The following is a 17,760-nucleotide window of genomic DNA, read 5'->3' as shown; positions in this document are numbered from 1 at the left end:
TCAAATAATAATCCTTGAATTTACTGAATGTGCACTTATAAACCTACACAGTGATAGTGAAATATAAACAAAGCCCCACAGTGCTTGTGGACACTTAATGATCAAACATACTCCATGGTTATATATTCCAAACTAGATATATATAGACAAACATATTCTGTAATGTCCACAGTGCTTGTGATACTTTATACAACATAAATCGTGATAAACAGTCCCATATATTCCACGATGGCTTTATGTGAACAGGTGTAATCACACCGCTATATACAAGTGTACGGTGCTTCTGTATCACCCCTTTGTGCTCCTGCACCTCCAACACACTTATGCGCTCACCTTATTGTTTGACCCATAATGACAGGTCAAACTACACTTTTCCCTTTTAACCCGGGCAGATATATATATATAGGGTACAATATCTTCCCACTCTTTGCCAACACATTGTATTAATCCAATCCACTCAGTAGTCATGTAGAGAAAAAAAGGCTGAATATAGTGCAGTATGTACAACCAAACCAGCCTTTATTTAAAATATATATATTGTACTCACATTAAAATGTGTCTTCCTGGGACACCACAGTGTAAAAACTCACTATACAGTGATCTCCAGATAGTTTAGTTGCTGTAACCCCACTTGCAAAATGGCGGCACGTAGACTTCCGGTTTGTGGATTGACGTCATTGGACCAACCTACACGTTACGTCACAACACGTGACTTTATCAGGAGTAGCCTATTGGATGTCAAGCCTTCTATTTATATTACCTAGATGCTAATGCACTACATCTGTGCTGACGCCATTTGTCGTCCATAATCCCTACTGTGCCTGTTTATAGGTTAGAGCAGTGGTTCTTAACCTTTTTGAAGGTACTGAACCCCACCAGTTTCATATGCGCATTCACCGAACCCTTCTTAATTGGAAAAATAAAATATGATTTTTAAAATTCAAAACATAGGTATATATTTATTAGAGATGAGCGAATCGAACTTGGCGAAGTGGAATTCGTTTCGAATATTAGGAAAAATTCGATTTCGCGCCGAATCCGAAAATTAGCAGACTTCGGAGGCACGAATCGAAATTTTTCCTAAAATGGCGGCGACATGTGTGGCGACGGAGCGGGGATCTCTGGGAAGGCGCGCAGACAAGGCGCGCTGACCCATAATGCATTCATTCATGACATGTGATCGCATTAGCCAATCAGCGCGCCAGCCAGCACTGTGTAATGGTGGAGCTATAAATTGCGGCCATCTTACAATTCTCCATTTGCCTCCGGTCATTCAAGAGAGACAGACCTCTCTGTATTAGGGACAGAGTTAGGGCCAGAGATACTTTAGGGACACAGAATCGTTACTTAGGGACACAGAATTGTTACTCAGGGACACAGAACTGTTTCTCAGGGACACAGAACTGTTACTCAGGGACACAGAACTGTTACTCAGGGACAGACACAGAATTGTTACTCAGGGACACAGAACTGTTACTCAGGGACACAGAACTGTTACTCAGGGACAGACACAGAATTGTTACTGAGGGACACAGAATTGTTACTGAGGGACACAGAATTGTTACTGAGGGACACAGAATTGTTACTCAGGGACACAGAATTGTTACTGAGGGACACAGAACTGTTACTCAGGGACACAGAACTGTTACTCAGGGACAGACACAGAATTGTTACTGAGGGACACAGAATTGTTACTGAGGGACACAGAATTGTTACTGAGGGACACAGAACTGTTACTCAGGGACACAGAACTGTTACTCAGGGACAGACACAGAATTGTTACTGAGGGACACAGAATTGTTACTGAGGGACACAGAATTGTTACTCAGGGACAGACACAGAATTGTTACTGAGGGACACAGAACTGTTACTCAGGGACAGACACAGAATTGTTACTCAGGGACACAGAACTGTTACTCAGGGACACAGAACTGTTACTCAGGGACACAGAACTGTTACTCAGGGACAGACACAGAATTGTTACTGAGGGACACAGAATTGTTACTCAGGGACACAGAATTGTTACTGAGGGACACAGAATTGTTACTGAGGGACACAGAACTGTTACTCAGGGACACAGAACTGTTACTCAGGGACACAGAACTGTTACTCAGGGAGGGACACAGAATTGTTACTGAGGGACACAGAATTGTTACTGAGGGACACAGAATTGTTACTCAGGGACACAGAACTGTTACTCAGGGACACAGAACTGTTACTCAGGGACAGACACAGAATTGTTACTGAGGGACACAGAATTGTTACTGAGGGACACAGAATTGTTACTGAGGGACAGACACAGAATTGTTACTGAGGGACACAGAACTGTTACTCAGGGACACAGAACTGTTACTCAGGGACACAGAACTGTTACTCAGGGACAGACACAGAATTGTTACTGAGGGACACAGAATTGTTACTGAGGGACACAGAATTGTTACTGAGGGACACAGAATTGTTACTCAGGGACAGACACAGAATTGTTACTGAGGGACACAGAATTGTTACTCAGGGACAGACACAGAATTGTTACTCAGGGACACAGAACTGTTACTCAGGAACACAGAACTGTTACTCAGGGACACAGAACTGTTACTCAGGGACAGACACAGAATTGTTACTGAGGGACACAGAATTGTTACTGAGGGACACAGAATTGTTACTGAGGGACACAGAATTGTTACTCAGGGACACAGAACTGTTACTCAGGGAAACAGAACTGTTACTCAGGGACACAGAACTGTTACTCAGGGACAGACACAGAATTGTTACTGAGGGACACAGAATTGTTACTGAGGGACACAGAATTGTTACTGAGGGACACAGAATTGTTACTCAGGGACAGACACAGATTGTTACTGAGGGACACAGAACTGTTACTCAGGGACACAGAACTGTTACTCAGGGACACAGAATCGTTACTCAGGGACAGACACAGAATTGTTACTCAGGGACACAGAACTGTTACTCAGGGACACAGAACTGTTACTCAGGGACACAGAACTGTTACTCAGGGACACAGAACTGTTACTCAGGGACAGACACAGAATTGTTACTGAGGGACACAGAATTGTTACTGAGGGACACAGAATTGTTTCTGAGGGACACAGAATTGTTACTCAGGGACAGACACAGAATTGTTACTCAGGGACACAGAACTGTTACTCAGGGACACAGAATCATTACTCAGGGACACAGAATTGTTACTCAGGGACAGACACAGAATTGTTACTCAGGGACACAGAACTGTTACTCAGGGACACAGAACTGTTACTCAGGGACAGACACAGAATTTTTACTGAGGGACACAGAATTGTTACTGAGGGACACAGAATTGTTACTGAGGGACACAGAATTGTTACTCAGGGACACAGAACTGTTACTCAGGGACACAGAATCGTTACTCAGGGACACAGAATCGTTGAATTAAAGAATATGTCAGACAACACGCAGAGGAGTGGCAGAGGAGGCAATGTTTCAGGAGCGAGCAGACGTGGCAGCAGAGGAAGGGGTCGAGGCAGCACTAGTCGCAGCCAGAGGCCAGTGCTCCCGGTGTCATCCAGCGGTCGTGTCTCCACCGACAACCCTGCCGTCATCGATTGGTTGGTTCGGTCGTCTTCCTCTTCCCAGGTCACCTCTGACACCTACAGCCAACGGTCGGTGGGTACGTCAGACACAACCGTTAGTTGGCATGGCCCGGGAGCAAGCCCACTGAAATCACGTGTCCTCTACCTGCCCCTGTCCTTTGGTGTTCCCTCACCAAGCGAAGTTTCGCATGCTGTGGGCTCAGCCCCACTGTACAGTGAGGAAGAGCTAACAGAGGGCGGTCAGGAACGGGGGGAGACATCCGCCTCTTCAGCAGCCAGGCGAAAAAGTACTGGCGAGGAGAGTGGCTCGGTAGCCGGTCTAGAGACAGGTCTGTCTCCTGACCCACACGCAGCCGAGGGGGCTAGTAGTGAGGCGGAGACCCTAATTGATGATGATGAGGCTGATTGCACTTGGCAGCCTCGTCGTCATCAGGCTTTTGCTTCCGCATCATCAGGAGAAGAGGGTGCCAGCTTGGCAGCGAGCAAAACAGTCGGTGGGTTGCCCAGAAGCAGCAGGGTCGCAGCAGTGTCAGTGGAGGCAAACGGCCACGGAGTAGAGCACCAGCTCCACTGCTGGTGGGTTCCATTTTGTCATAGGGTGCTGGCAGATTACGGGCCTCCCATTGCTGCTGCCAGGCCCGTAATCTGCCATGGGCCCCTGTACCGCCTCCTCATGCTGCTGCCAGGTCCAGAGTGTGTCATGGGTCCCTGTACGGCCTTCCATTGCTGCTGTCTCCATCGCCACACTCTGCCATGTGCCACTTTCAGGTCTCCTTACACTGCTGGTGGGTTCCATTTTGTCATAGGGTGCTGGCAGATTACGGGCCTCCCATTGCTGCTGCCAGGCCCGTAATCTGCCATGGGCCCCCGTACCGCCTCCTCATGCTGCTGCCAGGTCCAGAGTGTCTCATGGGTCCCTGTACGGCCTCCCATTGCTGCTGTCTCCATCGCCACACTCTGCCATGTGCCACTTTCAGGTCTCCTCACACTGCTGGTGGGTTCCATTTTGTCATAGGGTGCTGGCAGATTACGGGCCTCCCATTGCTGCTGCCAGGCCCGTAATCTGCCATGGGCCCCCGTACCGCCTCCTCATGCTGCTGCCAGGTCCAGAGTGTCTCATGGGTCCCTGTACGGCCTCCCATTGCTGCTGTCTCCATCGCCACACTCTGCCATGTGCCACTTTCAGGTCTCCTCACACTGCTGGTGGGTTCCATTTTGTCATAGGGTGCTGGCAGATTACGGGCCTCCCATTGCTGCTGCCAGGCCCGTAATCTGCCATGGGCCCCTGTACCGCCTCCTCATGCTGCTGCCAGGTCCAGAGTGTGTCATGGGTCCCTGTACGGCCTCCCATTGCTGCTGCCAGGCCCGTAATCTGCCATGGGCCCCTGTACCGACTCCTCATGCTGCTGCCAGGCCCGTAATCTGTCATGGGCCCCTGTACCGCCTCCTCATGCTGCTGCCAGGTCCAGAGTGTGTCATGGGTCCCTGTACGGCCTCCCATTGCTGCTGCCAGGCCCGTAATCTGCCATGGGCCCCCGTACCGACTCCTCATGCTGCTGCCAGGCCCGTAATCTGTCATGGGCCCCTGTACCGCCTCCTCATGCTGCTGCCAGGTCCAGAGTGTGTCATGGGCCCCCTTACTGACTCCTCATGCTGCTGCCAGGCCCGTAATCTGTCATGGGCCCCTGTACCGCCTCCTCATGCTGCTGCCAGGTCCAGAGTGTGTCATGGGTCCCTGTACGGCCTCCCATTGCTGCTGCCAGGCTCGTAATCTGCCATGGGCCCCCGTACTGACTCCTCATGTTGCTGCCAGGCCCGTAATCTGTCATGGGCCCCTGTACCGCCTCCTCATGCTGCTGCCAGGTCCAGAGTCTGTCATGGGCCCCCGTACCGACTCCACATGCTGCTGCCAGGCCCGTAATCTGTCATGGGCCCCTGTACCGCCTCCTCATGCTGCTGCCAGGTCCAGAGTGTGTCATGGGTCCCTGTACGGCCTCCCATTGCTGCTGCCAGGCCCGTAATCTGCCATGGGCCCCCGTACCGACTCCTCATGCTGCTGCCAGGCCCGTAATCTGTCATGGGCCCCTGTACCGCCTCCTCATGCTGCTGCCAGGTCCAGAGTGTGTCATGGGTCCCTGTACGGCCTCCCATTGCTGCTGTCTCCATCGCCACACTCTGCCATGTGCCACTTTCAGGTCTCCTCACACTGCTGGTGGGTTCCATTTTGTCATAGGGTGCTGTATGGCCTCCCATTGCTGCTGCCTCCACCGCCACACTGTGGCTCCACACTCTGGTTTTGGTCCCGTGACTGCCCAAATGAGTGAAGTGTGCGGTGATTCTAAGATCGACGGCACTCATCTGCATGTCATACTGACTGACAGTATTATTTCTCTTCCCCAGCAGACTCCAAGGGCATTTAAATTAAAGGTACAGTGTTCTGCACTAATATAAAGGCTCTCTGAAGCCTAGAAACACCCTTTTATAAGTTAAATTCGCAGCGAATATATTCGCCTCAAATCAAATTTTTTCCACGAATTCGCCGAATCAGTCGAATCGAATTTTTGAATAATTCGCTCATCTCTAATATTTATACATAGGTGCACAAAATGAACAAAACCATTAAGAACAAAGAACAAAACCATTAAAACATGATTTTTACACAAAAACAAAAACATAATAATGAATATTTACTGCACGAATCATATGAGTTGGGTGTAGGTCTTCACCTCTGCCGAACCCGCGAGACTGACTCACTGAACCCCTGGGGTTCGATCAAACCCAGGTTAAGAACCACTGTTTTATAGTAATTCATCCCCCATAGTAATTCATCCCCCATATAGTAATTCATCCCCCATAGTAATTCATCCCCCATATAGTAATTCATCCCCCATAATAATTCATCCCCCATAGTAATTCATCCCCCATATAGTAATTCATCCCCCATAGTAATTCATCCCCCATATAGTAATTCATCCCCCATAGTAATTCATCCCCCATATAGTAATTCATCCCCCATATAGTAATTCATCCCCCATAGTAATTCATCCCCCTTATAGTAATTCATCCCCCATATAGTAATTCATCCCCCATATAGTAATTCATCCCCCATATAGTAATTCATCCCCCATAGTAATTCATCCCCCATATAGTAATTCATCCCCCATAGTAATTCATCCCTCATAGTAATTCATCCCCCATATAGTAATTCATCCCCCATAGTAATTCATCCCCCATAGTAATTCATCCCCTATATAGTAATTCATCCCCCATAGTAATACATCCCCCATATAGTAATTCATCCCCCATAGTAATTCATCCCCCATATAGTAATTCATCCCCCATATAGTAATTCATCCCCCATAGTAATTCATCCCCCATATAGTAATTCATCCCCCATATAGTAATTCATCCCCCATAGTAATACATCCCCCATATAGTAATTCATCCCCCATAGTAATTCATCCCCCATATAGTAATTCATCCCCCATATAGTAATTCATCCCCCATATAGTAATTCATCCCCCATAGTAATTCATCCCCCATATAGTAATTCATCCCCCATATAGTAATTCATCCCCCATAGTAATACATCCCCCATATAGTAGTTCAGCCCCCATATAGTAATTCATCCCCCATATAGTAATTCATCCCCCATATTAATTCATCCCTTATATAGTAGTAGTAAGTAAGGAGCAAGTAGTAAGCCAAGTCCCCCCTGTGTCAATTCACTTACCTTTGCTCCGCGCGTTCCTCTCGCCGTATTCCCGCGCCGTTCCGGTCTTCAGGGCAGACTGTGAGAGGAGCCTAGCTCCTCTCACGTTCGTCACGCTGCCCCGCCTACACACATCCTGACAGCCAATCACTGGCTATCAGGATGTGAGTGGCAGCGAGACTGGCCAATCATTGCATTTGAGCGCGCTGCCCTGGCTGTTTTTTTTTTTGGATCACGCTGCAGAGTCCCTGCCGCCCGAGAGGAGGGAGGGGAGCGGGCGCCCGGCACACAAGAGCCGCATTAAAGCGTGTAAAGAGCCGCATGTGGCTCGCGAGCCGCGGCTTGCCGACCACTGGGCTAAGCAATGTTGCGTGACCACCTGCAGCCAATGATGGACAAGCGGGGCATGTCATCACGAATCATATGAGTCGGGTGTGGGTCTTCACCTCCGCCGAACCCGCGAGACTGACTCACCGAACCCCTGGGGTTCGATCGAACCCAGGTTAAGAACCACTGGGTTAGAGAATATATATATATATATATATATATATATATAAGATATCCGGGATCGCTATTAAGTTTGTCCGCTGTGTTTTATGTGTATATGCACTCACCTGCATTGTGGCAGTATTTCCTTGAAAATTGAGGATAGTACACACCGTGGGAATAATCTACAAGAAAATGGCACCCAAGACCACGTGATTGTCTACAACAAAATGGCGCCGGCACAGATGTAGTGCATTAGCATCTCAGTAATGAATATAAATAGAAGCTTGATATATTCATATAGTTGTATATATTATGCTCTGCATTTTTTGATTATTTTGATATATGTGGGAACACATTAGATGCTAGCTGCATAATTATAATTAGTTACCTATTGCGCTGAAGTTTTTTTCATATCTCTGCTACAAATAGCTATCTAAAAGTCATGACTAAAGGATTCATTAACTTTGGTCCCTAAATCTTCAATAACGACCCCAAACTGTGACATGGGTTTAAATGGCCTCAGCAGCCCTTTGATTAAAAAATGAATAAATTACTTAACTTAAAACAATTTCAACAATGCAAATTTTACAATGCAGCCAAGAGGGGGTCTTTGGGTGTCCTTAAGGTACACTCTATGGCTATAAACACCCATGACCCCAACTGACTCGACGTTACAACTCACGCATTATTAGATTTTCCCCCAGGAAACCTAGCTCCTGGGAGAACCACCAATGACCAGAAAGTGAAAGCACCATACCTTAGATGGGCCCCAAATTTTAATAAATATCGTTAATCACTGACCCCCCCAAAGACCCCCAGACCCGCCAACCTGCTGTGACAAATATCACCTTCACCTTTTTTGTTTTTGTTTTTCCTTTTTGTTTGGAATAGAAATTCGTAACTACCAAATACTACCCCACCACCATGAATACACCAGGAATCCAGAACCCAGGGTGGGAGGGAGAGGACATTTCCTCTTCGCCTGAACTTTTGGGAATGAATACCCAGCAACCTTTGCAATGGACCACTCTTGCAGCTCCATCCAACCCATCTGACCCTCAGCCTCCAATCAGGTAAGAACTATTCCTCCTACACCTTTCACTACATATTTTTTACCTCTTCTCTGACCTGTTCCTCCCTTAGTCATGCTGACCCTGTGTCCAATTTTCTTCTATGGGTCATAGTTTTGTAGCAAAGCAATAAGTGCAACCTTTCATAAAAATGCATTAGGAGCAATAGTTGCTAGCTCTTTTGCTGCGGAGCTGAAATTATGCTTAATTTTGATCACTGAGCTCAGAAAATGTTATGAATTTGTTACTAAGGAATTGCTTTGCCAAAACGGGGAAGGGAATCATTACTGCCATAAAATCACCTGTGTGTCATCAGCCTTAACGTATATGTGTGATCAAAGCTTTATTTTATCTTTTGGATTGAGTAGAGAAGGGTTACAATGCATTTCTGTCTGAGCCCCACTAGGGAAATTTATCCTCTCTATTTGTCCTAGTGATCATTATTAGAGATGAGCGAATTATTCAAAAATTCGATTCGGCTGATTCGGCGAATTCGTGGAAAAAATTTGATTCGAGTCGAATATATTCGCTGCAAATTTAACTTATAAAAAGGGTGTTTCTAGGCTTCAGAGAGACTTAATATTAGTGCTGAACACTGTACCTTTAATTTAAATGCCCTTGGAGTCTGCTGGGGAAGAGAAATAATACTGTCAGTCAGTATGACATGCAGATGAGTGCCGTCGATCTTAGAATCACCGCACACTTCACTCATTTGGGCAGTCACGGGGCCAAAACCAGAGTGTGGAGCCACAGTGTGGCGGTGGAGGCAGCAGCAATGGGAGGCCATACAGCACCCGCGGCAATAGTGGGCAAATCGGACGATTTTTTGCTGATAAAAAATCTGCGCATGAGCAGTGACCTGCAAGAGGAAGACAAAAAGAAGAAAAAGAAGAAGAGGAAGAGGATGAAGAAGAAGAAGAGGAAGAAGAGGATGAAAAAGAAGAGGATGAGGAAGAGGAAGAAGAAGAAGAAGAAGAAGAGGATGAGGATGAAGAAGAAGAAGAGGATGAGGATGAGGAAGAAGAAGAAGAAGAAGAGGAGGATGAGGATGAAGAAGAAGAAGAAGAAGAGGAGGATGAGGATGAAGAAGAAGAAGAAGAGGATGAGGAAGAAGAAGAAGAAGAAGAGGATGAGGATGAAGAAGAAGAAGAAGAAGAGGATGAGGAAGAAGAAGAAGAAGAAGAAGAGGATGAGGATGAAGAAGAAGAAGAGGATGAGGAAGAAGAAGAGGATGAGGAAGAAGAAGAAGAGGATGAGGATGAGGATGAAGAAGAAGAAGAGGATGAGGATGAAGAAGAAGAAGAAGAAGAAGAAGAAGAAGAGGATGAGGATGAAGAAGAAGAAGAAGAAGAGGATGAGGATGATGAAGAAGAAGAGGATGAGGATGAGGAAGAAGAAGAAGAGGATGAGGATGAAGAAGAAGAAGAAGAAGAAGAGGATGAGGATGAAGAAGAAGAAGAAGAAGAAGAGGATGAGGATGAAGAAGAAGAAGAAGAAGAAGAAGAGGATGAGGATGAAGAAGAAGAAGAAGAAGAAGAAGAGGATGAGGAAGAAGAAGAAGAAGAGGATGAGGATGATGATGAAGAAGAAGAGGATGAGGATGAAGAAGAGGATGAGGATGAAGAAGAAGAGGATGAGGATGATGAAGAAGAAGAGGATGAGGATGAGGATGAAGAAGAAGAAGAAGAAGAGGATGAGGATGAGGAAGAAGAAGAAGATGAGGATGAGGATGAAGAAGAAGAAGAAGAAGAAGAGGATGAGGATGAAGAAGAAGAAGATGAGGATGAAGAAGAAGAAGAGGATGAGGATGAGGATGAAGAAGAAGAAGAAGAAGAAGAAGAGGATGAGGATGAGGAAGAAGAAGAAGAGGATGAGTATGAAGAAGAATGAGAAAAAGAAGAAGAAGAAGAAGAGGATGAGGATGAAGAAGAGGATGAGGATGAAGAAGAAAAAGAAGAAGATGATGGTGAGGAAGAAGAAGAAGAAGAAGAAGAAGAAGAAGAGGATGAGGACGAAGAAGAAGAAGAAGAAGAAGAGGAGGATGAGGATGAAGAAGAAGAAGAGGATGAGGATGAAGAAGAAGAAGAGGATGAGGATGATGAAGAAGAAGAGGATGAGGATGAAGAAGAAGAGGATGAGGATGAAGAAGAAGAGAATGAGGATGAAGAAGAGGATGAGGATGAAGAAGAAGAAGAGGAAGAGGATGATGAAGAAGAAGAGGATGAGGATGAAGAAGAAGAAGAAGAAGAAGAAGTAGGATGAAAATAAGAAGAATTCTAGTCCAGCAAAAAGTGTATCTGCAGAGAGCTCCGCTATTTCTGACAGTTCTCTGACAGTTCCTTCACATTTACAGCGGTTGAAACATTGTATCTATTTGTTTCCGAATAAAAACATCTGTATCCTAAATGGAAACAATTAGATACAATGTTTCAACCGCTGTAAATGTGAAGGAACTGTCAGAGAACTGTCAGAAATAGCGGAGCTCTGCAGGGACACTTTTTGCCGGCTGTAGAAGGGATGAAAATCGGACGATCGGCTAAAATTCGATTCGTGCATCCGAAGTTTGCTAATATTCGGATTCGGCGCGAATCGAATTTTTCCTAATATTCGAAACGAATTCCACTTCGCCAGGTTCGATTCGCTCATCTCTAATCATTATCACTGATGGGAAATCAAAAATTCTTCTTGACCAGAACAAGAGCTGAGGGGAAATCTCAGAGGACAATTGTCTAACAGGTGAGGAAGGACATTTCCATCAACTAGCAGCACTATACTCTCCTTTCTACCTGTATATGTCTCGGAGGAAAGGTGCATATAACATTGCCATAAGTATTGTTCCTCCTGCCTCTCCACACACATGAACTTTAATGGCCCCCCAGTCTTAGTCCATAGGGTTCAATATTGAGTTGGCCCCGCCCTTTGCAGCTATAACAGCTTCAACTCTTCTGGGAAGGCCGTCCACAAGGTTTAGGAGGGTGTCTATGGGAAGGTTGGACCATTCTTCCAGAAGCACATTTGTCAGGTCAGGCACTGATGTCGGGGGAGGAGGCCTGGCTCACAGTCTCCGCTCTAATTCATCCCAAAGGTGTTCTATGGGGTTGAGGTCAGGAGTCTGTGCAGGTCAGTCAAGTTCCTCCACCCCAAACTGGCTCCTCCATGTCTTTATGGACCTTGCTTTGTGCACTGGTGCGCAGTCATGTTGGAACAGGAAGGGGCCATCCCCAAACTCTTCCCACAAAATTGGAAGCATGAAATTGTCCAAAATGGCACCTTAAGAGTTCCCTTCACTGGAACTAGGGGGCCAAGCTCAACCCCTGAAAAACAACCCCACACCATAATCCCCCCTCCACCAAACTTTACACTTGGCACAATGCAGTCAGGCAAGTACTGTTCTCCTGGCCACCGCCAAACCCAAACACATCGGATTGCCAAACAGAGAAGTGTGGTTGGTCACTCCAGAAAACACGCCTCCACTGCTCTAGAGTCCAGTGGCGGCATGCTTTACACCACGGCATCCGACACTTTGCATTGCACTTGGTGATGGAAGGCTTGGATGCAGCTGCTCGGCCATGGAAGCCCATTCCATGAAGCTCTCTACGCACTGTTGTTGTGTTAATCTGAAGGCCAGACCAAGTTTGGAGGTCTTTCGCTATTGACTCTGCAGACAGTTGGTGACTTCTGCGCACTGTGCGCTTCAGCATGCGCTGACCCCACCCTGTCATGTGACGTGGCCTACCACTTGGTGGCTGAGTGGCTGTTGTTCCCAGTTGCTTCCACTTTGTTATAATCCCACTAACAGTTGAGCGTGGAATATTTATTAGCCAGGAAATGTCACGGATGGACTTATTGCCCAGGTGGCCACCTATCACGGGACCACGCTTGGAGTCACTGAGCTCCTGAGAGCGACCCATTCTTTCACCAATGTTTGTAGAAGCAGTCTGCATGCCTAGGGGCTTGATTGTATACACATGTGACCATGGAGGGGATTGGAACACCTGAATCACATGATTTGGAAGGCGGGCCCAATACTTTTGGCAATATAGTGTATCTAAAGAAAAATGTCATTTGCAATTGAAGCATCAAACACACAACTTTCTGCAGCTTTGATCTGACTGCTCATGGACCAGCAATCATTGCATGTGTGTGCTAACACAGGAGGTCATATGGGGGCAAAACGAGTGATACATGCAGGGTTACAGAGGAATTTAAGAAACATACACAGATTGATGTAATTTCATCACCATGTAATACAAATATGTATCTATTGTATGTTACCTTGATTTGATTGTGTTTGGGCTCGTCTAGGTCCTCTGTTTTTATTTTCATGTTGTTTAATGTTATGTGACAATTCTGGAACATAAAACAAGTGAGACTCAAGAAGGGTCACAAATGGCAAAAAAAAAATAGGATTTTTGAGTTATCAACAAAATCAATCATTATAACTGGGTTATATGAAGCCAGTGGATGCTGGCAAATGGTGCAAGGACATCCCTTATATAACCCCTCCTGCTCCCAGCTATCCTCAGATTTGTACCAAGAAATAGGGAGATCATAAAGAACCGAAGAAAGGAACCTGGGTCCTGTACTGTTGTCCAGGAAACCGATTTTAGTAAATCAATAATCGTATTTTCCTAGTCATTCAGTACAAGACACACGCTCTTTAACCCCTTGCCCTACAGAGGATTTCCCCCCCTTCCTGACCAGGCCATTTTTGCAATACGGCACTGCGCTACTTTAACTGACTATTGCACGGTCATGCAACCCAAATGAGATTTATGTCCTTTTTTCCCACAAATAGAGCTTTCTTTTGGTGGTATTTGATCACCTGTGCTTTTCTTATTTCTTGCATTATAAACCAAAAAAAGACCGACAATTTTGAAAAAAAAACAATATCTTAGACTTTTTGCTATTAAATATGTCCAGTAAAAAAAATTTAAAAATCAAATTTCATCATAAATTTCGGTCAAAATGCATTCTGCTCCGTGTCTTTACTAAAAAAAAATCCCAATACGTGTAAATTCATTGGTTTATGTGAAAGTTATAGCGTTTACAAATGGCGGCATAGATACTGGGATTTTTTTTAAATACTAGTAATGGCGGCGATCAGTGTCTTATAGCGGGACTGCGGTGGGCATTCTGACACTGGGGGGGAACTCACTTGGTGTCACTGACCTGCTAATAAAAAGCACTGACACTGTACTATTGACACTGGGCAGGAAGGGGTTAACATGAGGGGTGACTGAGGGGTTACCCGTGTGCTGTTTTACTATGTGTGCTTTACAATGTACGCACACTGCTATACAGAGCCATACAAAGCAGTGTGCAGGAGCTGACAGGGGGGAGACCTGTATTATTTACATACAGGTCTCTCCCCTGTCAGTGATACTCGGAGATCGCCAGGTGCGTGTGGGGAATCATCGCCTGGGACCCAGTGATCAACAGCTGAGGCCGCCAATGGCAGCACAGGTAGGGCGCGAATGTGACGGGCTCGCGCCCTCTACCCGGAGATGCAAAATCCCATATAAAAATCACTAAAAACCGCAAATGCGGAAAAATGCTCCTTGAGCGCTTAGTCTATAATCACCTATGCGCCCACCTCAATGACAACAACCTCCTCGATCCACTACAGTCCAGCTTCTGTCCCCTACACTCCACCAAAACCGCCCTACTCAAAATCACTAATGACCTGCTAACCGCCAAAGCTAATGGCCACTACTCTATCCTCCTCCTCCTCGACCTCTCCGCGGCCTTTGACAAAGTTGACCACCCACTTCTCCTTAATAAACTACACTCCCTCGGCATCAGAGACTCCGCTCTCTCCTGGCTCTCCTCCTATCTATCCCAACGCTCCTTCAGCGTTATCTATAACGCTACCACCTCCCCCTCTCTGTTGGGGTCCCCCAGGGCTCTGTCCTCGGGCCCCTTCTCTTCTCCATCTACACCTCCTCCCTTGGCAAACTGATACACTCCCACGGCTTCAACTATCACCGCTACGCCGATGACACGCAAATTTACCTCTCCACCCTTCACCTCACCCCTTCAGTCTCCGCCCGTATTGACCACCTACGAAACGACATATCAGACTGGATGTCACTCCATTTCCTCAAATTGAACCTTCCCAAAGCTCCTAATCTTCCCCCCAGCCCGCGCCCCCCCCCCCATCCTCTCCATCATGACCAACAACGCCACCATCAGTCCCGCCCCGCAAGCCAAAGTCCTAGGTGTCTTTCTGGACTCAAACCTGTCCTTCCAACCCCATGTCCAATCGTTGGCAAACTCATGCAGGCTCCACCTCCACAACATCTCCAAAATACGTACGTTCCTAACCCCAGACACCAATAAACAACTCATTCACTCCCTTATTATCTCACGTCTGGACTACTGCAACTCCCTCCTTACGGGCCTACCTCATCACAGTCTATCCTGAACTCAGCGGCCAGACTCATCCACCTCACCAACCGCTCCACCTCTGCCACCCCCCTCTGTCATTCCGTCCATTGGCTTCCGATTGCCCAATGCATTAAATTCAATATATATATACACACATATACACACACATATACACACACATATACACACACACACATATATATATATATATATATATATATATATATATATATATATGTAATACATCTCATTTTCATTTACCCTGAATTGATGGAATGTCAGTGAAGTTTCCAAGGATTAAATTTCAGACTCTCTCCTAGGGGAGGGGAGAAGACTGAGGGTTTGTTTTATACATCTGTTGCCCAAATATCATTGTAGGACTACAAGAGACAGAAAAGAAAACCAGCCCACTTTTAGGAGAAGGCGGGGGCTGAATTGCTCCTTATAGAGCAGAACAAAGACTTTTTAGGCACACTTTTTTAGAAGCTTAGATTCACGACACACACAGATTCATACCACACATAAGATTACATACAATCTTTATCTCAAGAACTTAACTATATTTTTTGGACATTATCTAAACATTCTGTATTCCAATATTTTATTTCTAATTTTATGCAATATTATTATTAAATCAATTTTTGAGCTTATGCAAGAGTTGGAAGGACTTTCTATTTTGAACTTTTCTCACCAACACAAGTTAACAAAATATCGAGAGAATGCGGTATTTTGGCGAGCTTGGTCAGTTTGATTTTTTCCGAATATCAATCAGTTTTTACTTTTTTTCTCCTTCATCTTGATGAGAGGGAAGATGGCTGCAAGGTCAGCAACATATGAAGTCAAGCTTTCAGGAGAAGTAAAAGCCTTCAGCAGATGACCCTTCGGCATAATCGAAAACCTAAAATCAGAATTGGTGAGGAATTTTGCGCAAATGCAAGAAAATGCTGTTCCTTGGTGATATAATTTCCCGCCAAGAGAGAATAGGCGCATTACATGAAGAAAGACCTTCTTAATAAGTAATGGATTATATTGATGAATTATCTAGCGAGAGTAAATTAGAATTAAAAAAATCTGTCTAAATTTGTTAAAGATGACGAACTTTGGCGGTACATGTATAATGAATGCTTACAGGCTAATATGAAGATAGAAAAATCTAGGTTTTCCTTAAGAAATTGAGCAAGCAAGTTAGAAATGTAATAAAGTTAGTTAACGTTTTTAACGCCATGATTTTTGAGGTTCCTAGGAATGCTGCTTGTGTAATGAAGTCAGGGCAAGGTAACAGTGTATGTGCTAATTGCCAGACTTTGACTGAGCAAATAGATGACCTGCAAAGTGCAATTCAAACAAAAGACATTCAACTATCTGAACTACAGAATGATGTTAAAATTTGCGTAAATATTAAGGCAGAGAGATAAAAATCTTTTGTAACGGACATCCAGTCTATAGAAGATGATCTGCAGGATCATGAAGCAATGCTTAAGAGAAAATTAAGGGATAAACTGTAAAAATTAATCTTAAGATCCTTGATCAGCTCATGAAAATTTTGAAGGATATGCTAGCCTGATACGCTTTTTATAATAGAGGTTTTTGAAATTTTGTGTAATAATGTTTGTTTAAATCAGGAGCAAAGAAATTTTCTCTTCAGATAATGGCTTCCCAGCTTTATGGCATGTCGATTAGCCAAGATGCCATATATTAATGAGGATGATGTGGAAATTCATAGCAATGCATCAGACCGATTGCGTCAGTTATTGCTATGTACAACTGGAGAGGAAACTCCTTCTCCGAAAATCTTAGACTCCTTAAGAGCTACGGTAAATGATGATCCTTTTGATTTTAAAAATAGATTTTCCAAAGTATACAAAATGGTATTTAATTTGGAAAATGAGACTCCTGCTATGATAAAAGCTTTTGTTAAAAAATTTAAGTATCTAGATCCAGCATCTCTTATTATTGCTGCTGGAAAAAATGATTTAGATAAATTAAAATTAAACGAAACAATCAGAAGATGGAAAGTGTAGCTATCCAAAATGGAGAACAGAGAGAGACCATGTGCATGGCCACACCCAATTATGGTGATGGGCACGTCACAGGCAGAACGAGAGTTTCAGAGCAGACAGGAAATACCATTTGTTTCTATTGTCATACATCAACGATCTTGTCTCTAAATATCACCCAAACCGTACTCTCCACTCCTCGCAAGACCTCCTGCTCTCTTGTCTCCTCCTCCCATGCTCGTCCCCAGGAATTTTCCAGAGCTTCCCCCATCCTCTGGAACTCTCTACCCCAATTTATCACCTATTCTGCTCACTTTTAGGCGATCTCTGAAAACCTCTCTCTTCAGGGAAGCCTATCCTGCCCTCAGCTAATAATGGAATCTTCTACTCTTCAAATCAGTCCATCCCCCACAGTTACTACCTTTTGTACCACTATCCCCTCCCTCCTAGATTGTAAGCTCCCAGGATCAGCGCCCTCCTTTCCCTCTTGTATTGAACTGTATTGTTGCTGTATT

At 45.1% G+C, this 17,760-nt stretch overlaps 1 protein-coding gene across 1 annotated transcript in view; it reads right to left on the bottom strand.

Annotated features, from left to right (window-relative positions):
• The window catches only part of LOC149435990 (uncharacterized), a 73,161-nt gene that overhangs the window by 10,216 nt on the left and 45,185 nt on the right, over positions 1 to 17,760 (bottom strand). The window contains exon 7 of the mRNA XM_089662197.1: positions 13,134 to 13,208. Within this exon, the coding sequence (XP_089518323.1) occupies positions 13,134 to 13,208 (75 nt within the window). The remainder of the gene's footprint in view (positions 1 to 13,133; positions 13,209 to 17,760) is intronic.

Source organism: Staurois parvus, unplaced genomic scaffold, assembly GCF_062004578.1.
Source record: "Staurois parvus isolate SC_StPar_1 unplaced genomic scaffold, SC_StPar_1.0 ptg001435l, whole genome shotgun sequence".
Taxonomy (NCBI): Eukaryota; Metazoa; Chordata; class Amphibia; order Anura; family Ranidae; genus Staurois; species Staurois parvus.
The sequence above is the reverse complement of the archived record's forward strand: the minus strand, read 5'-3'. Positions and strand labels throughout refer to the sequence as shown.